The following is a 25074-nucleotide window of genomic DNA, read 5'->3' on the forward strand; positions in this document are numbered from 1 at the left end:
ATGGCCCCCCTGCATTTACATCAAGCACCTCAATTAAAACCCACCACATCACTTGCCACATCATTATGTACAAATTTTCTGTACACAATCATGTGCACCTAGCACTACTTTTTTTTAAAATATTTGTATACTTGAAAAATACAGTGACTAATTAATTTTATTTTCATGTAAAGTGAATGGTCTCGGTTTGCAAGTATAAGTGGAAGTACGTGCCACAAAGAGACTAGGAAAAGAAAACTTTACAAGCACAAGAAAGGCTTCTTCACACACCAACTAAAGATGCTAGCACCAGAAGCATGGCCGGAAGACTCAGATTTTCACAACTGCATCATCGGAGACAGTGACCTCGGCCCCTTCCTGCCGCCGATGCACAGCCTTTGTAGCTCATCCGAGACTTCTAAAGGTACCGCCGCTTCTAATAATCACAAAGAAGCTGAGAAACGCCGCAGGCAAAGAATCAATTCTCATCTCGACACTCTCCGCACTCTCCTCCCAGCCTGCAACTCCAAAGTACCCCTTCTTTCATCATAAGTAACTTATAAGTCACAATTTTTTTAATTATTTTTTTTAGTTTTATAGAAATTATTATCTAGGGTTCTATGAATTATACACTGAATATTATGTTTATTTGACTTATTACACAGACAGACAAAGCGTCACTGCTGGCAAAAGTGGTTCAACAAGTGAGAGAGCTGAAACAACAGTCTTCACATGTAATGCAGCTCGAATCCTCATTCCCTTCCGACACAGATGATGTCATCGTAGTTGCTGATTTTTTCTACAGCAACAATCATCAATCGCTGGTGATAAAGGCCTCTTTCTGCTGCGATGACCGGGCCGATCTCATCGCCGACCTAATCCAAACCCTAAAATCGTTGCGGTTGAGTCCGCTGAAGGCTGAAATGGTCACGTTCGGTGGCCGCACAAGAAATGTGTTGATTCTTGCTACAGATAAAATTGATGAGACGAATGAGGTGGTTGAGTTTCTGAAAGAAGAGCTGAGATCGTTAGTTCATCGCTCGAGTTCTCATTTTGGGGATAGATTCAAGAGGCAACGTAGGTTAATTAATTAGAGCATGCACTAGTGTACGTGCTTTATTTTCGTCATTTTTGCATATATTGTTAGGAAAAACTGCTGTTAATTAGCAACTTCTATTTGGTTTAATGAATTGATTATAATTGTGATCAAAATTAGTATTCGGTTCTGTAAGATATTTTAGAGTTTAGCACTCAAACGGGACAGGACTAAAGTTATTCATAAGTGACGGAATATGGATTTCGAAATCTTGAGTTACATGCAACGGGAAAAAGTAAATGATATTTCAATCAGTCCTGGGTATCTCATAGTCAAAAATACAACTTCACTGGTTCTGCAAGTCTGCAAACGTCGATAATATGCAAAAATGAGTGGAGTTACTTTGGGACCATTGGAACGATGATTCTAAGTAATCGTGTTGTATACTGGTATGTGAGCAGCATATATATATATAAATAATGCTCGTAAATGGTTTGTCAGATTTCTTAAAAAACAAGGCGATCCAAAGTACAAGGATTCATGATGCAACTTAGCAGAAGTATAACATATTAAGACACAGAAGATGAAGATGATTATGTAACATATGATTCATGAGAGAGAATGAGGGATTCTGGGCATGGAATAATGGAATGGAATGAATATAGGACGGTTAGCTCAGGGCTTTTGCTTGGTTTTGTCTGCTTACACTCAAGCTTTTTCTTTCCTAATTATCACCAGGGACCAGGACAACCAGTACAGATTCAGCGCGTCTTCTGTTAGCCTTTTTTTCCCATCACCAATAAAATATTTTCTTCGTTTCACAAGGTGGGAATTTTTTTTCCCAGAGACTTGACTATTTGATTCTCATCCATTGAGTATTTACTTTAAAATCACGTGAATGAAATGACAAAATACTCCCTCCATTCCAAAATAATAGTCGCTTTGACTTTGTGCACGTATTTTGAGATGTAAAAAACCCATACTTCTACACATTATTTTTGAAATATTCTTTTTCTGAATAAAAGTCTAACATATCTATTTTTATTCAGAGAAAGAAAATTTCAAAAATAACATGTGGAAGTATGTTTTTTTTGCACCTCAAAATACGTGTACAAAGTCAAAGCGACTATTATTTTGAAATGGAGGGAGTAAGAATTTTAGAATTCAGTACTTATTATGCAGTGTTCTAAAATTTTTAAGCTATCAATTATATTTTAGTTTAATTAAAAAGGATCGCTAGAACATCTTTTATCCTAAGAACACTGAAAACACTATTATTCTGTTGATATACAGTACAACTGTTTTCATTTTTCTCACGAACAAACTGTTTTAACTTGAATCACTGTTTAATTAAAAAATTATAAATAAATTACTAAATAAATCTAAATCGATAAATTATCTAATTTATTCCTGAATCCAATTCCTACACAATCCTGTTATATTATACAGTGAAAACTACTACTGTAATAGTCATAGACATAGCGAAGAAATGAGTAGAAGTGGAAACATAGTTGTAGTGGAGGGACAGAAGAAGAGGAGGCAGAGAGTGCAGGCGTGGTTGAGGGTGGGGTAACCAAAGAGGCAGGAAAAAAACAGCGTGACGCATATACAGATACACCTACAAAATGCATGTCCGTGGCGTGCGATTGAAGTGTCCCCACTCTCCCTTATTGTCCAACTCTGCAATCATTACCCTTGATTCCTCTTTAGACAACCCCCATCACTTTAACAAGTCCTTGACCGTCGCTTAGCCACCCTATCACTTCCTGCACGAACAATTGGCACCCTTCATTCTCTGCATGTATTTTAGCCGGTGTGTTGTAAAAATTAGAAATCGGACTTAATCGGTGAAGTCACGGAATAACGATTAATCGGTGATTAATTGAATTGATCGGGGATTAATCGGACTAATCTGTGATTAATCGGATATTTAATCAGTTCGGCGAGCTATGAATTTAAACTTTTCCCATTTCATATGCAGGGACTGTTTATAATATGAGACAAATTACTTATTTACATCTAATCTATAAGACTAAATATATATATAGTCATGAGTGATTTTGCTGGATTCGTATTTACGAGTACTTTAATACGGTGAAATTTTTATATTTAATACTAATACAGAATTAAAGATATTAATAATCAAAATTGTGCGTTGGCAAGCGTGATAAAAGGCAAATAAGAAAAGTATTTACTGACAGAGGGAGTATATCCTAAGTTTTTTTTAACAATGATGTGACTACCTTCAATTAAACGATTTATGTGTATAAAGTGGATTTTATTACTATTAGTGTTAATAGAACTAATCATACATTATAATTAGATTTTGAAAAAAAAATTAAACACAATTTTTAGGATAACTAATATTTTTCCTATTTCTTTTAACTTATTTAGCTAGGATTAATTAGTTTATTTACCTATTTTCTAGCCTAAAGTTTCCAATTTATTCAAATCGGTTGAACAAACTTCAAAGGAAAGCTTTGTATTTCTTCGACACATGTAGCAAAGTGAGTATAAATCGAATAAGATGATACACAAATTTTTTATTCAAAAAAAAAAAGATGATACACAAATTTCATACGCATTATAACACCTTTAGACATAGAAAAAAGCTCTTAAAAATGATTTTAATTTGGACCAGAATCACACATGACTCCCAACATGGATTCAAACTGTGATAACTACTTAGCAAAACAATTGTTACACACACACATAGAGTTCTAGTCTGGGCCTGCAAGTCTGCAACATTAACTGACTATGGGCTGAAGCTGAACATGGGATACTTACTACCCGTGGGCCGTGGCGAAAAACATAAATATAAAAGAAATCTAATTTATACGCACAACCACAAATTTAATAGAGAACCAAATTTATGGGAGCCTGCTGTAGAGTCCAGTACTGCGCAGGCCGAATTCGTACAACCCGGAAAGGCCCAATCACTTGTCGGATCCATGTCTAAGATGTGCGGTTCAAAGACCGACCCGGTAATCAAGCCGGTTACGGTTTAATTGAGGAGTTAAAATTGGTGAACAGATATTACACCCTGCAACCTGTTCAAGTAAACATGAATGCAGCGCCAACAAGGTGCCGGAGGTCGGGAATTCGACTCCCCACGTGTGCGTATGTAATCAATTAGCGCAAAAAAAAACATGAATGCAGCATTTAGCAAAAGGAAAACATGACCACTATCAAATTTATATATTACACTCTCTAATAACCTATCTTACAGAGCTGTAACAGTAAAATAACATACGCCACAAGCTTATCAAACTATCTTACAAGCTGCTATTCAGTTCTATTATATACTACATTACTGGTGGATATTTAGAAAAAGTTCAACAACGTTAAAACTGTATACAAGCCGTGTACATGCACTAGGATTACATGGCTTCTGGTTGCCGCTGCTGCTGCCACATTGATATCTCATATTTGTTGTATAATTTTCTGATTCCTCCATAAAATCCATGTAATCCATCGCCTATTTCACGATGATTACTCCTCCGTATAATTGTTTCTCTCCACCGTGACCCGGGGTCATACTGGTTGAACTCCAGTACCACCTTATCTGTCATAATTAAGCAGATACATTAGTAATGAAAATTTGCTTCCACTTGTATTTCTTAACCTATACAAATGTTGCAAACTAGTTAATTCAGAGGTGCAAAAGAAGGTCCAAATGGAAACTACGACGGTTCAAGTGACATTATGCTAAAATAGTGATCGATGCACCAGCAAGAACAAAACTATCAAACAAGGGTTTTTTACTAAGATGCCAGAATCATACAAACTCTCTAATGATCAAATATATTTCTGTGCATATATGAACATCATATCCATATTTTAACACTTTGCAAGTAAATAAATATGTAAGATAATCATCTTACCACTCCTATGACACTCGCAGCATATTCTGCACCTCTCCCCTGGTTCTAAGTGGCCAACAACACCATACCACCAACCTGAAATATATACATTTTTTCATAAAATATTGATTCTGTATTGTTAACGATATAACGGGTACTCAAGAAGCATTATCACCATAAATTGTATAGTTACCATAAGGAATGTGTCTTGTTCTTTTCCACTGAATTTCAATGTGATCCCCGGGTTTTAAGTAATCTAAACAATCTGAGGGATGAAGAGTGTGCGGCCCTGCTTCTACTGCTGGCGCTCTCAGCCGAGTCCAGTCTATATTAGGCTCCAATGTCGGTCTCCCTTCAGATGAGAACCTGCAAGCAAGGCAATTCCAACATTGACTGCAGTCCACTTACGACTGTGAACAATTACCAGTCTTGTGAGTAGTAAATAAGATAACTTAGTCATTTTTTGAGATCTTTGTAAGCAAAAATTGTCAAGTAACAACACATTCCAGAATACCTTGCTCTGAAATTGCCCCAGAAACGATTGTAGCTAAGCTCAGCATCATAACATGACAGCAAAAACCCGACATGGCCATTCTACAGCTCAAAGTAATCACTTTAAACAGTGCAATCTACCAATCCTATATAGTAATTAGCAAGTAAAACAGTAATTTAAAATTGTTGCAAGACAATTACCTCGCGATTAAAGACTTGAGCTGGGAACCAGAACTTGCCGGTCTCAAGCGACAGATACAAAGCCATGATTGAATCAACAGGTAAGGTGCTGCTAAGCATACCTCTGTTACCCGACTTATTAGACCAAAAAGAGGCAACCAATCCAACTTTCTTCGAACATTCTATAGTTATCTGGTGCTTTCTTGAAGCAATGCTCCATTGCCACTCTTTATAGGCAAGATTTCCAATGAGTCCACCCCATTTCCTCTTCAAGTGCCTCTCCCATAAATGGTCACTTGTGCACATACCCCTCAAAGTAGTACTCACCCTTGACATTCTGCTCAAATTTGCTGGTGAAAGCTTCATAAGAATGGAGTCCAAGGCTAAGTCAGGCAGATCAAGCAAATAGTTCTCCTTGCCAACCTCATCCATGTAGAGCATGGGAAATCTCACTAAAGATGCATTGTCTCTACTTCTTTTGAAACAGTACATGAACATTAAGAACAGTGCTCCAAAAAGCCAAGCCACTAGAATTTTTCCCATCTCACTTTCCATAACCTCAACTACCTGGTAATAGGACAACTGGGACAGCAGGATTTTAGAATCTTCCATAATTAGTTATTAGGGTATAAGAGAACTCTGTAAGGGGTCGTTTGGTTCGAGGAGTGGTATGGGGTTGGAATGAGGAATCGGGTTAAGCTGGTATGGGTTTGAGGTATCATATCTGATATCATGTGTTTGGTTAAGTGCTGGAATCAATATATACAATTTTTATAAAAAAATAAGTTATTAATATATATTAATTAAAAATATTAATAAAATTATTATTGTCATATATTTTTGCATCATTGATTTAATTTTGTATCAAATATTAATATTTCATTACTTAAAAAGTGGGAAAAAAATAAAAAATGAATATAGCTCATACCTCCATCTCATACCCACCTCCACACTTGGGTATCAAAAATCCATACCTTGGGGGTTTAAGGTATGGGTTTCAGATTTTGTTTTTCTCAACCAAACACCAGGTATGGGTTTGGAATGGACAAACCCCATACCTCATTCCAGAAACCCGCGAACCAAACGACTCCTAAGGGCTGTTTGGTTCAGAGAGGGTTACGGCGTTGCAATCACAAATCGGGTTAAGGTGGTATTGTTGTAGAAAAAGATAGAAGCTTGACATGAATGTTTTTGCGATACTAGATTTGGGCCAGAAGATTCGAGTGTGATTCAGAAAGCAAGAAGATGACAGAGGGTGATGGGAGCGGTTAACAGTGTTTAATCTAAAGGAGCATATATTTAGTTACCAGTGATGTCACAGCAGACAGAGTTGATGATCAAGAAGATAAACATTGTATCTGATACTATATCCGCTGTTACCCACACACAAAACGAGACATCAGTAAGAAAATACTATGAAAGTACTTCGGTTTTTCTAGTTTCATAGGTATATGCTAAGCGCGAAATTTTATAAGTTTAAGAGATTTTGATTGTCTTTTGTATCTTGGGTTTGTCTAGTGTGTGCCCATGAGCACATGCTAAGTACGGAAACTTATAAATTTGGTGTGTTTTGATTTATGTGGTTGGTATGAAGGCAGGGGGGGTCATCATTATTAAAGGGGTATAAGCCAATCAAAACAAGGAAAAATCAACAAATTTTGTGCTTATTGTGTGCCCATGGGCACACCATAGAAAATCCGTTGTATCTTTAATAATGGTGTACCCCCTGCAAATGCAACAACCACATCAATCAAAATCTTCCAAACATGTAAAATTATGCGCTTAGCATGTGCGCATGAGCACAAAATCTCCCAAACATATAAAATTATGCGCTTAACATGTGGGCATGAGTACACCGCACACACTAAACAAACCCAAAAATACTTTAACTTAACATCATCTTGATTCGTGAATTGAAGCAGAAAGAGATAATGAGATTATTTAGTACTCTTCTGGTAACTTCTAAGCAACAGAACCGAAGATAAATGAGATTCCTGTGTCCCTTCCTTGATTCAAGGGCCGCCATCTTACGTAGGTTCCCACTTCCTCCCCCTTTTTTTTTTCTGGCGATCTTTTCGAGCCTTTCTATTATACTATTCTCACATGCAAGTCTATGACGCGTTAATATGACAGTACCATTGTCAGGTTCAGGTTAGTTGCATGCGGACAAGCCGAAAGGTTCAGGTTGGTCGCATGCGGACAAGCCGAACACACCAACAGCAATGGGTATATGTCTTCCTCTAAAAAATATGACAACTTTTTAGTATTCTAAATTTTACAAAATTATAAAAAATATATACTCAAAAAATTTGAAAATATATTGGTGTTTAACAAGAATTCACTTGATACCACCAAAAATTTCAATCTCAGATCCAGCCTTCATCCATAACACATCCATATAAGGTATCGGAAATATTTATTTTAGCAAATAATAATCTCAATAATAAATGCCCGATACTTTTAATGCCATGGCAATCACCAAATAAAGTACAAAATATTGCAGTGTCATTGTGACTGCCTGTCGATGGTGGTTTTAACTTAAGATATATATTCTTACAGCACACTGAACATTTAATAGAGATTTCATGATCACCTTTCACCGGTGCTTTCATAGAAAAAAGGTTGAAAGAAAAAGTAGACTCGGGTCTTGTGAGATCTCCCATCACTTCAAGCTTGTACAACACTTCCCTACTACGGTTCATTACATAAGTTGAGAATACTTCAACATAGATGGCTACAGACCCAGTCCGACTGTACGACCATCTCTTCGACGTAAACCGGCGGTATACTGCTTTTCCAAATCCAGCTGTAACTGACTCTGCTTCTCTGATTGGACCACATCTCCTTCTTGGATGTTGGGTTTCTGTTCCACTTTGAGCTCGCCCTTTACACCCTACAATCCGCCATAGGTACCAATGTAACCTCAGACTCTAAAAGTGTGTTAGTAGGACGGAAAAATGACAAATATGAGAAAGCACTATCTGCTGATCCATAATAAAAAGAAGCAATATACTAGTAATCACTTGTATTCCTGATTCGCGAATCAACACGATAATATATGAGATTGCTTACCATGAGTTTGTTAAATTTCTCTTGTCGTTCACGATCCAAGAACTGGGAGGCATCCCATCGATGGGTGGCCTGCAAGTATTTGACGGATATTGTACAAAGCATAAAAACAAGAATAAAGATCATAATATACCTTAAAACATCTGAAATGGAACCAAAACTTAGGGAAGGTTAAAGATTTTTACTCGGACAATTTTTGGTGATTATACGAAGCTTTTACAGCTAATAGTACCAGCAAATCTCTCTGCTTAGCAAGTTATCAAATGTGTAGAAAACTGCAAAGAGATAATGAACTTAAATTAAATTAAGAGATATTACCTCTTCAACTGTCGTGCTCTTCTTGCTTCCCCATAACATCTTTTTCTTCTGGTCAGTGGTCAGGCCCCCAGTTACAGCTAAATTCTTGTTAACTAAGGAAAATTCATCAGATACAATCAAGTTAGCTGTCTATGTATGTAACAAGTTCACCACTTAAAGATCAATATGATGTTACTTTGGTGGATCACTAGAGCTTAACGCTGCTGTTGAAAACATTTATATCTTATTCAGATTTAAGAGCAATAGTGGCACAACAAAAAAATACATTAATTATTACAAATATACAAAATAACAGCTAATTAAGAACCAATATCCAAGACAAGAACAGTGAATAGTTCCGATCAAAATTTCAAATTGAGCAGAATGAATGCAATAACAAGTGGTTTAGGATAACCAGAACGACTTCATGCAATAGAATCATTCTCTTAATACAACTATACTAATAGGAGTGGATGAGTCCATCTTTAATCCTCTAAAACTAAACTATGAGTCATCAACATTAGTTGACTATTTATCGACAGTTATGAGGTAAATAGCTAGCATACAAGAGAAAATTACCTAGTTCAGCAGCCTTCATTGCAGCAACTTTAGCAGCATCTATATCAGAATCTTTCAAAACACCCTGATCTGGAGTAACTTTACTGATGCATGTCTGAGCTTGCTCTGAAGTTAACAGCTCCTTTTCATTTCCTGCAATTGTAAAATTACGAAACAATTTTCATACACATTAAGCATGAATGATATACAAGTACATATTATAAGCAGTAAAAAATATCTAGAAGTAGTTGCTAAAGAAATTGAATACATATTATAGGCAGTAAATAACATCTAAGATCTGCCAATAACAAATAGTAATAAGAAAAAATCATAAAATAAAAGACCAAATTCATAAAATACAAGACCATACCATATTTGCCTTGGTCCTTGCTTCCATCAAAGCCGTATAACTTCGGTTTCTTCTCAAGACTTTCACTGCTAAAAGAAGCTCTACCTTCGGACCTCTCCAGCACTTCCCGCTTTTCTTGTTTAGAGTGCTTCAGGCGATCTGATTCTTTATATTCACCCCCAGAAGTTTCTCGTACTTGGGGTCCTGAGTTATCCCTTCGTGAAGTTGAATTATGCCGCCTTTGATAGTCTCTTCTATCATCACGTTCATGTTTTGTTCCTCTATTTTTATCAAGGTCTGCAGACTTCCCTCCACTGCTTAAATTTGTCTGCCTATCACCGGATCCAACTCTGTCGGGTGATGATCCCCTATCTTTCTGATACTCAACAGGTGAGCTTCCTCCATATCTCTCCCTGCTTCTGTGCCCAGAATAATCAGTCTTTCCACGAGTGTATTTGTCAGAATCATGCCTATCACCTCTCGATCTGTTCTGCTGACTATCTCTACTTGTATAATCAGAATGATCACCAGCCCTATCTCTACCAGAACGAGATGACCTTGGATATTTTCTATCATCTTCTTCCGCACACTTTTCACGTTTGTAGTCATCATATCGATGATAACCATCTGTACTCCTCGAGGAATGTCGGCCATAATATTTATGAGAATCATTTGTCCGACCATACTGACTCCTACCATACTCTCTACTCAAGTCTCTTCTATCATCCTGTTTGCGACGATCATCATAAGTTTTTTCAGAATTTTCTTTGGGAAGGGCAGGGCTGGACTCCCGTGCACCATTAGGACTCCCTGCATTTATAAAATAATTCACATCAATAAATCCATAAACGAGATCATCCAAACTGCCATAGAGATATCCTAACACAAAATAAAAGCATTCATAGAGATACTCTTGAGTCTTGACATATTGAGCAGAGAGTAGAAAACCATGTAAAACCATATTCACAATTTATAAAATATAAAATATAGAAATACACTTAATCCTCAAAAAAACCAAGTCAATATACATTAAGTCTAAAGGCTCGTTTGAAATTGTAGAGACACATTAATCACCCAAAAAAATAAACAAAGCAATCACAGTATCATGTTCTCTCACTTCATTACAATTAACAGATCAAAAGGTTCACGTTCTTGATATTTAGTTAGCTAACTGTGAATTACCACTTAGTACCTTGTTAAAAAAATAGCATACCAACTATAAGATTCAGACACATTGTATTTAGCTTCAATCTTCTATTGGCCTAAAGATTTCGACCTATTCATTTACATACAGGATGCGTATAAGCTCTTTGTCAGGTACGGATTGCAAGGATTCAATTAAGACATGTATAGTGCATACTGATGTATGTAAGACTTCAACACTATCAATGACATTCTTTCTACTGCTATTAGATCTCATGCTTTATTCTTACATGACATTTTGCCTTTTGTAAGACCAAGCGTGATCTTAGGTGTGAGTGTGGAATGCAATCCTGACAACAGTATAGTATAAAGGATATTACTGTTGTAAGCTAGAAATTTCACAAGCCAAGTCTAAATTAAAAAAATATATAGCATCTCAAGTATCTGCACCCTGATAAAAAAGATGTGATACATCGGTAATACAATGATGGAAAAAATGTGATGCATCAGAAGTACGAACAAGATGGAGGACAATTATTACACAAACCTACACAAAACACGTCAGAACCTTTGAAAGCATATTACAGGTTCTACTGATTTTCTCGATGTTACTATTGGACAAAACACTTAAAAGATAAAGTTGCATGGAAAAACTAACCATCAGATGGAGATGACCCATCAACTGGAGACCTGCGCCTGTACTTCCTATTAACCACATCATTCGAAGGCTTGCGAAATGCTGCCTTGGCACAGTCACTGTCTGCTGGTGAAGATTGCAAATTTGAGTCCATTATCTAACACCTGGTAGCATTAATCTCATTATGGCAGGCATAGAGGATACACAACTAGAAAAATGGCAGCAATCTAATGTATCAGAGAGAGCATTAAGAAAATTTAACATGCCATAAAGAGGATTAAGAAGACCCAATTCAATTTGTACTGCAAAGTTTATCTTCAGAAACAAAATCCACGTATCTTGATGGAGGTGTATATTAGTTGATAAAATATAATTTTATAATAGGCATAATTTAACTCAGACTTCTTACCCAAATGAAAACTTTTTAGGATTCCCTGGAACTTTAAACCATCAAATGGCAAATCAGATAGAGCTTTTCTGTAAAACTAGTTGGCAGTAAATGTCTAAAGAAATCACCAAATATATAAATGAAGAGCAACAAATTTGATGTACACATCACAATTTCTGGTGCTAATCATTCTCAACTTTGGGCATGCTCATCTGTGCTCCCAAAGAACTTAAAAAAGGAAAGTGATAATACACTCTTCTTAATCCAATAAACGAGCAGCTGAGTGAGCTGATGACCTGATGTCACAAAATCCTTAAAATACAGTATAGGATATCCGCAGAGCAACAACTAACAGAGAGATTACATTTTCCAGAAGACGCTAAAAATCCATTATTAATTGAAAAGCTCCGGATCTCGAGAGGTCACGATATAGGCATCCAAACATATATTAACAATCACCTAATTCCAAAATAAACCTAACAAGTTAATAATATCAATCCGAAAGCAGAATTAATCGATTTTACAAGGGCTCAAGTGATGCATGAATACGATAATCACAAACCCTACCAATATACATTATTTAGGACCTATCAATTTGAAACAACCATAAAATACAATGCAATTCATCAGAATAAATGTAACAGCGGGTACAAATGAATTAGAATACGAGGCCGCAATATGAATACATAACTGTTCAATTATGATTCGAAAATAAGGGCAATTGCAATAAAAAAATCTCAATCTATAAGAATTAGTTTGATGAGAGACGAACCTGGTGAAAAATTGCTGTGATTTTGATTTCTAGGGTTACGAAAGTTGATCAGCGTTCCATTAATTTGGGTGGATAGATATTTTGTATTTGATTAGATGCGCTTAGATGAAGCTAGACTTTAGATGTGGGTCGTCAGTGTGCTTATTGGGCTAAGCCCATTTATACAAGTGGATCACATGTTATGTGACGTATGAGCCTGTGAGGCTTATTCAGGCCCTTCCCGGGGATTAACAATTAAGCAATATAAATACAACAAATTTTTGATTGAGATTTTTATTTTAAAATCAACATTTATATATTTTAAAATCTATACTTATATTGATGAAGATATTTTAATTCTTATAGATTTTATATATTAACCTGAGTTTTTGATTGAGAATAAGATATATAAATATATACTTCATTAATTTTAAAATAATATTGATTTTGACTCTTTGCACATATATTTGAGGTGAAAAAACTTATTTTTACATATTTAAAAAAATCTAAATAAAATATAGATACTAAAATTTTAATTTAAAAAATGAAAATAACGTCTAAATATATATTATACATCTCAGATTATGCGTAAAAAGTCGAAAATGATTACTATTATTTTAGAATGGACAACTAGTCGAGAGCATTTAACCATCTTTTACAAGCTGGGTACAAATTTTTATTTTGCAGTCCGATGAACCGAATACATTTCCACCCAAATCGATTATAATTTAGGGTTGATTGGATAGTTTTTTTATTTTGAAAAAAAAAATAAAAAAAAATCAAGCATACAAAATCAAACTGATAAACATAAACAATGAAAACTGGACTAAGAATTCAAAAATCAATATACATGTACTTTTATGGTAATAGTGAAATACAAGTTTGATATTCAAGCATAATAGCTTCATATGATCAACTGAACTTGTGTATTGAAAGTCAAATACAAGTTTGAATATTCAAGAAAAAAACTATCATTTTTCATACGATAAACTAGCAAGACCAGGTTAAGGTTGAGACTCGAGAAATTCTATTTGAATTTTCCTATATCTTTCATAAACAAATTGGTAGATCAGATATATAAAACAAATTTTACACCATATTCTCAATTCTCAAGCCTATTTCATACAACATTATTTTCTTAATTTATGAATAAACTGGTTAAATTTTTAGCAATACAACAGTCACTGAACTTTGGTCACTATGCTTTTCTGAGCAATCTACTACTATTGGGACATTACTGCCTCAACTTTTTAGATTCAGCAAATATTTCACCGATTCGAAACGAATACCAAGGTCTGTGGTAGTATTTTTCCACATCCCCTGGGCTTCAATTCTCTTTTTTAGCTTTTCCCCCGGGTTAACTTTCAAGGTGCCTTGTAGACCTTAAACCTTATTCGCGTGGCCTTGCAACCCAGAGCGAACTTAGGGCTCGAAGCCGAGAAAAATAGTCATGTATTGCTAGCAAGGCTCGAGCTGATTGTCTTGTTGTCAGGATGCGGTGCATTTGTTGTAAAGTTTGTTGCCGCAAGTTATCAGCCTGGTAAAGAGTAAGAAACTATAAGCATCAATGTCAAAATTTGAAAGTAGGTGCATATCTTTCTTCATTATATCCATGTATGCAGCTCAGTGCAAGTTAAATCAAAGAATTATTGTAGTCAGAGATATGTAAAACATGCTAATTAACTAGCAATGACCTAGTCGGCCGACTTGTCCTCACTTTTTTCTTTGTGCTGAAAAGGAACCTCTTTTAAAAACAACAATAATGCACCTCATAATTTTCCCTGCTTGGTCTTTCAATAGAATTGTTGGGCAAGATATGACATTATACATCAATGTAAAATGAAGATATCAGCTTAAGAATAAAATTTACGATATTTGAAGGATTGGAAAAGGCAAAAACATGGATAGCATATAAATTTTAAACATGGATAGCATACGTCCAAGGTTACAAGACTGTTGATGAACAAGGAAGCAACAATTTATCGTAAGTCATTAATATAATTTATCTTATGTTTTGCATTAATTTAAGAACTTGAAAACTAGAGGCAATAATCAAGTTAAGCACAGAAAGTTACCTGGCGTAGAAAACTTTCAAGAGTCCCCAACTTTCCCATGGCCATTGCCATTTGGCCCATATAGTTTGCAACATTCCCAGAGGATCCTGATGTGCTTGAGGAGCCATTGGCTAAAGTCTCAGACAGTGATTGCTGCAATGCCTCCATTCCTTGTGAAAGAGCATCTTCGGCCTGCTGTGATGATTGCTGCAAGTTATATATGCCTGCCAGCTGTTGCTCAGTTAGGGGCTCCAACTGGTTTGTAAGTAACTGCACCAACACCAATTTTTATTTAGACAATAGATCAAGAGTGTTCAAACAAATAACATAAAATACAATCCTGAGACAGGTTTGCAAGATAATTTGTATTTTCAAACACCCATAAATTGAAAGATAATTCAACTCAGGAACTAATAGAACACACACACACACAAACACACATATACATGTATAGAGTCACACTCCATTGTCAAACCACCTTATATAGAATCTAGTAGAGAACACCTATGTATACACTCGACATATATGTATCAATCTCATTATTCATCACATATATAACTAGTAAATTAAAAAAATAAACTTACGTCATTTTTCCTCCAAAAAAATCTTTGAAAATTAATCATATTCGTCCAAAGTGGTTCTACGGTAGAATCAAATTTAGAAATCAAAATTTTTGCTCCAGTTGTATGTGTTAAATTGTTTGTGTATGTTATATATGATCAGTATTCTACAGTAGAATCAAATTTTATACATAAGTACGATTAGTTTAAAATTATTTATGAGATTTTCAAGTAGTTACAAATGGTTCTCTACGAGACTCTATATAATAGGATCTCTATGAAAGAATGGTACACACACACACACACACACACACATATATACACAGTTATACACACACAAACATACAATTACACTAGCCTATAACCCGTGCGATGCAGGGGCGTATTTTGATAGTTAAAAAGTTTTTATATAAGTTTAGATTATTATTTTAGTATGTTATTGGCGGGATTCGAACCTTAGAGTTGCAGTAGCATCTGAGTGAAATATAAAAAAATCTAACGATTCTCATCAATTTGATTTAAGTGATCCAATATTATAATGCATTGTACCGGACTACAAACCAACAAACAAACTTTTGCATGTTTGGATTTAATAATATAATATAGATATACACACGTATATAAGAACCCATTCTTAAAATAGAACCATAGAACCACTAAGATTCAGTTGCAGTCTTGCAGAACCCTAAATTTTATATAGATTTTCATCATCTAAATCCAAATATATGTTTTTTGCATCGTTGTGTGTGTTCAAAAACAATTTCCAAATATAATACATAAACGCAACATTTTTTGCATGTGCAATTCTGCTGCAGAACCCTAATTAATACTAGAAATAAAGCTATGGGTTCTTAGGCTAAGATCCCACAACATGTCCAGCATCTAAAATGTTTTATATAGAGTATTAATTAATTAAATATATGTCATGCAATATGTTTTGCATATAAACTATTGTCACACATAAGCAGAACATGTTGCACGACATGTGGGTCTTCCATTAATACTCTCTCTCTACAAGGTACTAAATAGAATACATCTCTCTCTCATATTGTATCTTTTTCTCTTTTGGATCTCATATATTCTAAACCATACTTGACCGATGCATTGTCATGTGGAATATATATAATTATATATATATATATATAAGGTCATACTCCAATCCAAACTACTAAAATACAAACTAAATACAAACTCATGCGATTAGGTAGAATGGTAAGGTTTTGATACCGGGGATGGGCCCCGAGATTGGCCTAGACGGGGTCTAAGTGGGGTCTAGTAGGGTCGGGGTGGGGCCTAGTGGGACCATGGTGGGGACAAGTTTTGGCTCTTAAGGCTGTTGTGTGCCTGTCCAGGGCCTGTGCGGAGCCTGGCGAGGCTCTAGCAGGCCCGGGGTGGATTGAGTGGGGGCGAGGGTGGGCCCTAGGTGGGTGATGACATATAGGGGATGGGTGATGACATATATGGGGTGGGTGCTGTCGTTTGGGTATAGTTTCTCTTGGTTTGTATTTTAGTTTTATTTTAGTGGTTTGTATTTGAACAATTGCCTATGTAATATATATGTGCCCAGCAATTTTGAGTCATTTTGTCCACCAGAAGAGTTTTTCTTCTCTAAAGATATGACCCTAAAATGAAACAGCACATTTCACATGAAAGACACCAGGAAGGAAACAGGTTTCAAGCTTTAACCAGCTTAAGACACTTTATTTCAATATGAGGGTTAGATAATGTCAGAAATCTAGTACCATCTATCCATCATGAACTGTGAAGCAGGGATACGGCAAACTACTGAAGAATCGCAGGGGGGGTGCGCGCACCGTGCGGGGGTGCGCAGCGGTGCGGCAGGGGGGTGCGCCAGGTGGCGTGGCGACGAATATCCTTGACCGATACGCGGCGGTGCGGGAAATGCGGTGCGGGAGGGGCAACATCGGTAAATTCACAGCATATTAAACAGCCGTAATTGAAGCCCCCGATCTAGTCTCCTTCTTTCCGGCGAGCGGCGGATGTTTCTTCTTCGCATAAGGCTCGATCTGCTCCGAGTGGTGTGCCTGTATATATCCGTGTGTATTGTATATCTCTGTTGGTGCAGTGGTTGTTTGTTGTATTGGCTTGGGCCTGGCTATCTACGTGGATTATGAACAAATAACTGCTAATCTGGTTGTTGTCTCCTTTTAATTTCTTTATTTTTTATTTGCTGACTTTTTAATAATTTTGTTAATTTAGTTTTACTAATTATTATATATATATTATATTTTTTTAATATTATATATATAAAAAATATATTTTTAATATTTTATTTTTGCCGTATCCCGCCGCACCCGTATCCTCATTTTTTGAAATTTGCCGAATTCGAGTATGCCCGCACCGCGCATCCCCGCACCCATGCTTCCCAGATCATGAATCATGGGTTATATATACTGGTTGGGTTCTTAATTGCAACTATGGGAATGTGTAACAGTGATGTGCATAATACGTAATACCTTCTTCTTTTTTTTGTAATTTTAAAGAAAATAACGAGAGATTTTAAAACCTAACCTTTAAGATTTCAGATGAACGAAAACCACCAATCCACATAAAACAGCGCTCTGCAGGTGTTTTCCACATTCCCGATAAAATATGGAAGACATCAGCTTTTGCTGCAGCACCTTTAAGCTTAAATACCTCATCAAAATGTGCAGTCACATTGCCGACAACCGTTTGAAGTTCAGTGTCGCTTGCATGTGAACTTACAGCAGCCCTCAGCTCATTTATTTGCCTGTTTTGTTCTTCCAACCATCGTGCATATTCCACATCAAATGCCAGGGCCCCTACATAACGATAACCATATAGAAAAATCAGAAGAGCAACCAAGTAAAAAGTTTTGCAAGGAGAATCAGATATATACACAGGAGAGAGATGCATCCAAGATCAGAAAACATAAAACAAAGATAATGTATCGTTGATGTATGCATTTTCTCGTACCTGTTGCATGGGATTGATCTCCAGCAGTAGAGGTCGAACCACCCTACAATTGAGTAAAAAATGTAATGAGCCTCTATATGCATTTCATTACATACCATAGTCCATAGTCTTAAAAATAAAAAGATACAATAATTAAATGGTGCAAAAGCGGTAGAAAAGCTGCAAAGGTACTCCCAGTGCTAGAAGAGATCTTGTGTTCAATTTTCAGCTGCCTCTCCCCCTATACTTCAAAATATTTAAAAATATTCTGGGAAAAAAACATATGGGCAGAGAAAGAAACCTGTGGCCGTGCTTGTTGGACCTCTTGTTCAAGCTGTGTCAACTTTAGCCGGCTACTCTCCAGCTGTTGTACATAAGCCTGCCATAGAAGCATTTAAAAAAATAAGTGAAATTATGAAGGGCATGCTCCTGTTATCAAATCATTGGACCCAGTTATATCATGATTGGAGCAATATGAGGCCGGTTGTCACAGCTCTCATAACAGAAACCAGGATCCAAGCGAAAAAAGCTAAATTTACGTGAAAAGAACATACTTTTTTCCTCAATCGGCTTTTTCTGGCAGCTTCACGATTTTGAGCAAGTCTCCGAAGAGTCTGAAATTGTAGTGAAGAGCAAGTTAGCATGAAGTTTGGTACCTTTTCTTAATATGTAATATTAAACCATGCAACCTTTTGGTCCAAAGATTTTTCTTTTGATCTATCGCTGGAATCAGAAAACATTACAACAGCGCCAGATTGATCTCTGTCAAACTGTATGCAGGAAAACAAAAAAAAAGTCAGTTCTATTATTCACTTTATAAAATGGCCCTGACCAGTTGGGGTTTAGCATATTATGAAAACCCCCCATCATAACTCCACTGGCTTATTTAAGTCTTGAGATAGGTAATGTTAATCCCTCCATCCATATTAACTGTTTTTGACTTTTTGACACATACTTTTAAGTGTTAAAAGTGTGGCATCTAAACACAATTATTTTTTATAAAACTTAATACTTATATCAAATAAAGTTTGGAATCTGAACTTTAATATGACGTAAGGATTAAAATTTTATGTCAAGTATAAACTATTATTTTCTTAGAAAGTTTGAAACAAAAAGGTCTCAAGCACACTCCTAGTGCCTCTCTAATACTTTAAGAGTTCCAAAACTCTCCTCAGGGGCCTCAACAATGAGGAGCATATTTTTCTCCTTGTTTAATTTGATATTAGTAAGTATTGGTTTCCCTCCAATTTCTACCCATCATTTCCCTCCTTTCTGTACTACTGATCTTTTACTTCCCTTTCTGTTACATTTTCTTCACCTTTTCTCATTGTTCTATTTCCTGAAATTTATTAAAGTGGGGATTAGTTTTGGCGGGGACATAAACACCCTTTTACACTATGCTTAATTCTAAAGTGAAAATGATGATTGTGCCATTTTGGAAGAAATGAGAGCTGATTAACTCAAAACCAAAAAACAGAGGAACGAACGTCTTAAAGAGACTATTCAATTTTTGATAGCTTTCTGGAGTCCCTGTGAGTTGATTCTAGTATTGGGAGATTTCTGGTAAAACATGAATTGAATGTGCGTAATAGAATATAGATAGAAAAATATATAGATATTGAAATTTGAGGAGAGTTGTTGTAGTGAAAACATATTTTTGCATCTTAAGCAACCGCGAGCCAATTTAATAATATTGTTTATAAATAAAGAGTTGAGTAACTCGTAGAGTTGCCCTTTAAAACAGAAGCTACGGCACTAGAACTTTGAGACAAAGAAAATGTAGTTGAAATGAGCACACGTATATGAGATTTCTTAAAATAGATCACCCTTTGATTTTTATCTTCAGGATCCACATCCGTTGAGGTGTCAGTCCTAGGGCTTCTATCTGGCATATTTGATTCTCCCCAATTTTCATGCTGAGAAGCCAACATAGAAAAAAGATTTGCACAACTGTTTGCAGCTATAAACCCTGAAAACCAGAGATGGCATAATACTAAGTGACTAATAAGATTAGTAATATCAAAAGTAAACAGTTCATATCAAGAATTACAATGACATATGACTACACCTTACCAAATGTCCTAACAGGGAAGCTACTGAGGCTGCTGTAGTTTGGAGTTCTAAGTGTCAATCTAAAGCACAATCAAAATCAAGAAGTCAAAATAAAGTGGAAAGATAGAACTGAATATTATTGAATAGAAAGAAAACTTTAAACTTTCTTTCTGTCAACAAAAAAAAGAAAAGAAAGCAGTACCTAATGTAGATTAAGTGTAGAGAAGGAAGAGGAACGACATTTCTAACATTGGCCGTGGGAGAAAACAGCAGACATAATAATACATCAATATGGAGTTTTGTTAACAGGGGCGACCACGAAGAATTTGATACAGGTGTAGAACTCCTACGATATGATTTACGACTGATATTACTTTTACTTGTAAATTGAACGGAATAAACTCTAGTTCAGAATTGTGGGGTTGAAGGAACTAAGAATGAATAATACGCCACAGAATAAACTAAGTTTCATTCCATTCCTACCAATAAAAAACAACGAAGTATTTATTGTACTCTACGACCCTTGGCCCCTATCAGAAATATTATCCTGCAATCTCTTATTAGCTTTAATACTTTTGTAATCTACTTAATAGTACTATATTAGTATTATGATGTGCTATTTACAATAAACTTATCCTATTCCTTATCAAGGCTTCAATAAATGATTGCTTGTATTCAGAACTAAAGACTACTGCTTTCTCTTGTAGAGCATTATACAAATTCATCATTTCCAAAACTAGAAAAAGGTGTAGTTTTCTAATACACATAATATTCTGCCTTGCTGTGCAATAAGTGAAAATTTCTTAAAGAGGACTAAGTTTCTCTGCAAAACTGGTGAATATGAATCTATACTGTTCATCTTCAATCAAAGGTATTAAGGAACGCGTTATAAAGTAACAGACATTTTTGGAAAGATACCAACTTTGTTGGTTCTTTTACCTATTATGTCCTGCAATAATTATGTAGCAATTGTCAAAAGGGGAAAGTCATGTGTGTAATCTTTATGGCAAGACTCCACAAAAGTAAATAGCAAGCAATAAAAAGGTGAAGAGCACAATCAATATGCGTAAGAAAATGTTGCCAACTTAAGTGAACTGGCAGGTGATGTACATAGAGCTGCATTGTAGAAAACATCTCTAATCTCCATAAGCTTCAATTGATGGTTCATACGATTTAATAACCAATCACAATCTAAATATATTAGGGAACACTTAGTACCCTAAAATCTCTACTACTGCAAGTACTCTACGTAATTGTGCTGCTAATGTACTCCTAAGAGATTAATTCAGTCGGCGAGAACAAACATGTGCTTTGAAAGTTGAATTGTACTAACGTTTAAGTTACGGTTCAAAAAAATTTGAAACAACAAAAATTGAAAAAAAAACATACCAGAATGGGAAAAAATAGAATCCGCTATGAGATCTACGTTATTTCTCAGGTGCCTTACAATACAATATACAAGTAAAATAGGATGTGTTGCATTTTGTACCGCTAAAGTCTAAACCTAACAATTCAAGCGATGTTTGCGTAAACCACAAGCCACAATTTACAAATTTGTGCTTTCAGCACTCTTGTTCCTCTTTGCTCAAGTTTGCGATTTTGTTAATTAATAATAAATTTCATCAATCCCCCCCCCCCCCTCGATTTCCACCTGATTGCAAATGATCACATATCTATCCTTCCTCAAATTCTTAACAAAGCTCATCCCTCCCTCTGATCTTCACTCATAAACTATATCCTCCCACTTACACCTTCGTCATTCATTTCTTTTCTCCGAAACTTCACAATTCACAAATTTACTACCCGTAGATCACCATAACAATCACTAAATAATAGATTCTAAAACCAACCCAAAAAGCTTCACCAAAAACAAATCACACCACAAAACAATCCTTAGCTTTGTCTACTGGACAACCCAACATAACAAGACATATACATACACATACATATATAACACCTAATCAATTCTCACATAACTCAAAATCTTTGAAACAGAACAAATACAGTAGTACTATAAGTTATCAGATTCACCATAAACATGAATTATGACAGCGATTAAGTTAGGAGAGTGGTACCTCGGAAAGTTGTGAGCTTCTGCGTTGACTCAAGACTTGAGGGATTTGACCAGGACAAGAAGATCTGCAACGATTTACAATTTTTATTTGGGTGGAGAAAAATATTCAACGAGTGTATAATTCAGAACTCCAGAAAATAAAGAATATTAGAGAAAAAAATAAAATAAAGGGAGGCTGGGAGGGACGAGAGATGCGTGACGTTTTGGTGTCCTTTAATCTAACCTAATCCTTTCGTCATTCTTTTCCCCCAACTTTTGTGCTACTTCTTCTGGGCTCCGTTTATTTTCTTTTTCTTTTTTTTTTCTAAACAGATTTGACAATTTTACTTAACGGTCGACAAATATTTAAGAAAGACGCTTAGATATCCTAAAAAAAATAAATCAATTTCTTCCCCTAAATTCAAGTAGCATTGTATGATTGATTCCACTCAAGCTCTCACGTTAACAAGGACCACATCATTCATCTAATTAAAATAATCACAAGAAAATATTTTGGCAATGAATTTTGGGGTACGTGGTATTTAAGTCAGGGTTTGAGAACTAGCGACAAGAATAACTTGTTATGGATGAGTGAAGTGAGATATTATTAGAGAAAATGACATAAATATCATTATTTTAAAGAGTAAAAATCCGAATTATCAATTGTCGCACAAGGTGACCTGTTTATCCAGAGACATACGCATATCTCACTTGCGTATGTTTTAAAAACCCAGTAATAACTTCTCCCATCAGCTGGTATAGATGTTTAAACATATGCACGTTCCTTGACTTATATACAATTGTTTAATACTTTTTCTACATAAATATTTTTGACAATTGATGTAAATATCGTGAAACTATGTGAGTGGTATTCACGGGTTAGTAGTTCGATCTGGGTGATGTCTTAGCGAAGAAAATGATATGATTGGCAGGAGTAAATAATAGTGCTTACAAGATGAAGAAAGAGTAATTGAGTAATGGGTAATATGTGAGGTAAGTTACAGTGGTGAACACTTTATACCTGATACACGGACACACATTATTACCAGGCGTATATCGACACGCATTATTATTATGCGTATGCATATTACAATTTTAAAAGAATTTGCATTATAGACGCATCAGTGAGATACGTGTAGGAGATACGCATCCTGAACATGCACATGCAAGTGGTTATTTTTGCTCCCCTTTTCGGTATTGGTTATTCTGATCAATCATTTTTAGAATTACAGTCGAATGGACATTCACCCATATTATTATGATCTATTCTTCGAATATCTAAAATATTTTATGAATTAAATATATTACTGGATGTAAATGGATGTATTATCACATGTTATACCGAAACGGATAGTGGTTAAAATTAAATATCATCAAAAAATATAAAGTTTGATTAGCCATGATATTATATATGAGAAGATGGCATGTGAATTTGAATTCAAGCATTTAAGATACAGAGTCATAAAATCTAAACATATTTTCAAAAATATTCATAAACAACGAGATAATTAATTGAGTGATTGATGTATATGAATCTTATTATAAATCGGAATGAAATCAAGTAAGTATTACATAAAATTTAAGAATATATTTGAAAATAATTTTATAAATTTCAGCAATTTCTAATTTATGTATCATACAAGTAATCATCAGGCATATAAAACCATTTTTACGTATATTAAAATCTAAATATAAATAATTTCATTTAATTTAGTATGGCTTTGTATGCCTGTACGGGATAGTAGCCCAGCCCAGGTGCCGGGTATTTGAACTGGGCCTGAACTAAATACCCATTTGGGGGGGGGGGGGGCGTATAGAGTTCGGCTCTGTCTCGGTCTGCTGGTTGTGGACTGGGAATATCACGATTAATTAATAAATTCTTTTATCAACTACTAACGCAGATCGACTTGAGCCTTCATGAGTTCATGTAATCATTAGGAGTCTGCATTTGCATTGTTTTATAGTCTCGCAGATGTTTTGAAGGTTAATAATAAAATAGAAGCCTCTCCCTTCTTTCCATTTTGAGTTGATTTTTAAATTGTTCTTATATTTTAATAATTCTCATCTTTGGATAATTTTTTTTATTTTTTAATGGAGATGGTGGGTGTTTTGATATGCAACTTGATTTTAATCTACAAATTACCGAAACATCAATATATTATATAACTCATATGATCAAGTTTATTCATACCGTTTGTGTAAAAAGTCAAAAAATATTTACAAAAAAGTTAAGAATGTTAACTTTTGTTTTACGACTTCTATTTATTTTCTAAACACTCTAATCACTTATAAATCTTAGCTTGATTTTAACTTTCACTTCACTTTTTTACATTAAACAATAAGTATTACTTTAAAATTCACCCAAACGGCCTTTTATTCGAGGATCATAAGCATCCACCATCGCATAGACCTTATCTTCTCCGACGAGTGCCGTAGTGACAAAGGCACGAAGATATAAATTTCAAAAAGGTACATTCATACATGAACAAGACATGAACAAGGTAATCATATGAAAAACAATATCTTATCAAGCGGAACGAGTGGTAAAGATTTGAGATTAAATGGATCAATTTCATATCAAGTGAGTAAATTAAATGAAATTTTCAATTTTAAAATAATTGAAATTTTGAATCACTTTTAAATTAATTAATCTATTATAAGTTATTTAAAATTTTA

At 35.2% G+C, this 25074-nt stretch overlaps 4 protein-coding genes across 13 annotated transcripts; 1 reads left to right on the forward strand and 3 right to left on the reverse strand.

Annotated features, from left to right (window-relative positions):
* Positions 1–203: 203 nt before the first annotated feature.
* Positions 204–1191, forward strand: LOC108217704 (transcription factor bHLH106). Its single transcript, XM_017390584.2, has 2 exons — positions 204–510; positions 645–1191. Exons 1-2 carry the CDS (start codon positions 280–282, stop codon positions 1071–1073), a joined length of 660 nt encoding a protein of 219 aa, XP_017246073.1. The 5' UTR covers positions 204–279; the 3' UTR covers positions 1074–1191.
* A 2977-nt stretch (positions 1192–4168) lies between these two features.
* Positions 4169–7748, reverse strand: LOC108217960 (F-box protein At2g26850-like). Its single transcript, XM_017390873.2, has 5 exons — positions 5572–7748; positions 5393–5472; positions 5072–5244; positions 4900–4974; positions 4169–4580 (listed from the first exon to the last, which is right to left on the reverse strand). The coding sequence occupies exons 1-5, from the start codon at positions 6160–6162 to the stop codon at positions 4396–4398; spliced, it is 1104 nt and encodes a 367-aa protein (XP_017246362.1). The 5' UTR covers positions 6163–7748; the 3' UTR covers positions 4169–4395.
* Positions 7749–7901: 153 nt separating this feature from the next.
* LOC108219390 (uncharacterized) lies at positions 7902–12896 on the reverse strand. Of its 4 annotated transcripts, XM_017392811.2 has the most exons (8): positions 12764–12874; positions 12356–12450; positions 11625–11767; positions 9845–10633; positions 9496–9627; positions 8938–9029; positions 8623–8691; positions 7902–8480 (listed from the first exon to the last, which is right to left on the reverse strand). In XM_017392811.2, exons 3-8 carry the CDS (start codon positions 11755–11757, stop codon positions 7917–7919), a joined length of 1779 nt encoding a protein of 592 aa, XP_017248300.1. In that variant the 5' UTR covers positions 11758–11767; positions 12356–12450; positions 12764–12874; the 3' UTR covers positions 7902–7916. The 4 variants fall into 4 exon arrangements, with proteins under 4 accessions (XP_017248300.1, XP_017248299.1, XP_063947854.1 ...); XM_017392810.2 differs by lacking the exon at positions 12356–12450 and having other exon boundaries at positions 12764–12894; XM_064091784.1 differs by lacking the exons at positions 12356–12450; positions 12764–12874 and adding an exon at positions 12013–12277.
* An 894-nt stretch (positions 12897–13790) lies between these two features.
* On the reverse strand, positions 13791–22656 carry LOC108218891 (TGACG-sequence-specific DNA-binding protein TGA-2.1). Of its 7 annotated transcripts, XM_064091537.1 has the most exons (11): positions 22421–22655; positions 20548–20691; positions 20367–20425; positions 20120–20262; positions 18983–19063; positions 18848–18907; positions 18595–18672; positions 18315–18357; positions 17889–18160; positions 14818–15066; positions 13791–14279 (listed from the first exon to the last, which is right to left on the reverse strand). In XM_064091537.1, exons 4-11 carry the CDS (start codon positions 20222–20224, stop codon positions 14133–14135), a joined length of 1035 nt encoding a protein of 344 aa, XP_063947607.1. In that variant the 5' UTR covers positions 20225–20262; positions 20367–20425; positions 20548–20691; positions 22421–22655; the 3' UTR covers positions 13791–14132. The 7 variants fall into 7 exon arrangements, with proteins under 7 accessions (XP_063947607.1, XP_017247530.1, XP_017247537.1 ...); XM_017392041.2 differs by lacking the exon at positions 20548–20691 and having other exon boundaries at positions 22421–22656; XM_017392048.2 differs by lacking the exon at positions 20548–20691 and having other exon boundaries at positions 20120–20286; positions 22421–22562.
* Between the last annotated feature and the right edge of the window lie 2418 nt (positions 22657–25074).

The sequence above is a fragment of the Daucus carota genome, chromosome 4, assembly GCF_001625215.2.
Source record: "Daucus carota subsp. sativus chromosome 4, DH1 v3.0, whole genome shotgun sequence".
NCBI lineage: Eukaryota > Viridiplantae > Streptophyta > Magnoliopsida > Apiales > Apiaceae > Daucus > Daucus carota.

Excerpts from the sequence above, each read along its gene's own strand:
- LOC108217704 (XM_017390584.2), top strand. The coding sequence starts at position 280 with ATGCTAGCACCAGAAGCATGGCCGGAAGACTCAGATTTTCACAACTGC. Across the intron at positions 511-644 it reads TCCCAGCCTGCAACTCCAAA|ACAGACAAAGCGTCACTGCT; the intron begins GTACCCCTTCTT and ends CTTATTACACAG.
- LOC108218891 (XM_017392044.2), bottom strand. The coding sequence starts at position 20,224 with ATGTTGGCTTCTCAGCATGAAAATTGGGGAGAATCAAATATGCCAGAT. Across the intron at positions 19,064-20,119 it reads CTGAAGATAAAAATCAAAGG|TTTGACAGAGATCAATCTGG; the intron begins GTGATCTATTTT and ends TCCTGCATACAG. Across the intron at positions 18,673-18,847 it reads AAAGCCGATTGAGGAAAAAA|GCTTATGTACAACAGCTGGA; the intron begins GTATGTTCTTTT and ends CTTCTATGGCAG.
- LOC108219390 (XM_017392810.2), bottom strand. The coding sequence starts at position 11,757 with ATGGACTCAAATTTGCAATCTTCACCAGCAGACAGTGACTGTGCCAAG. Across the intron at positions 8,692-8,937 it reads AGAGCACGACAGTTGAAGAG|GCCACCCATCGATGGGATGC; the intron begins GTAATATCTCTT and ends AAATACTTGCAG. Across the intron at positions 8,481-8,622 it reads AGAAATTTAACAAACTCATG|AGTCTGAGGTTACATTGGTA; the intron begins GTAAGCAATCTC and ends ACACACTTTTAG.
- LOC108217960 (XM_017390873.2), bottom strand. The coding sequence starts at position 6,162 with ATGGAAGATTCTAAAATCCTGCTGTCCCAGTTGTCCTATTACCAGGTA. Across the intron at positions 5,245-5,392 it reads TGGGGCAATTTCAGAGCAAG|GTTCTCATCTGAAGGGAGAC; the intron begins GTATTCTGGAAT and ends CCTTGCTTGCAG. Across the intron at positions 4,975-5,071 it reads AACAAGACACATTCCTTATG|GTTGGTGGTATGGTGTTGTT; the intron begins GTAACTATACAA and ends TATATATTTCAG.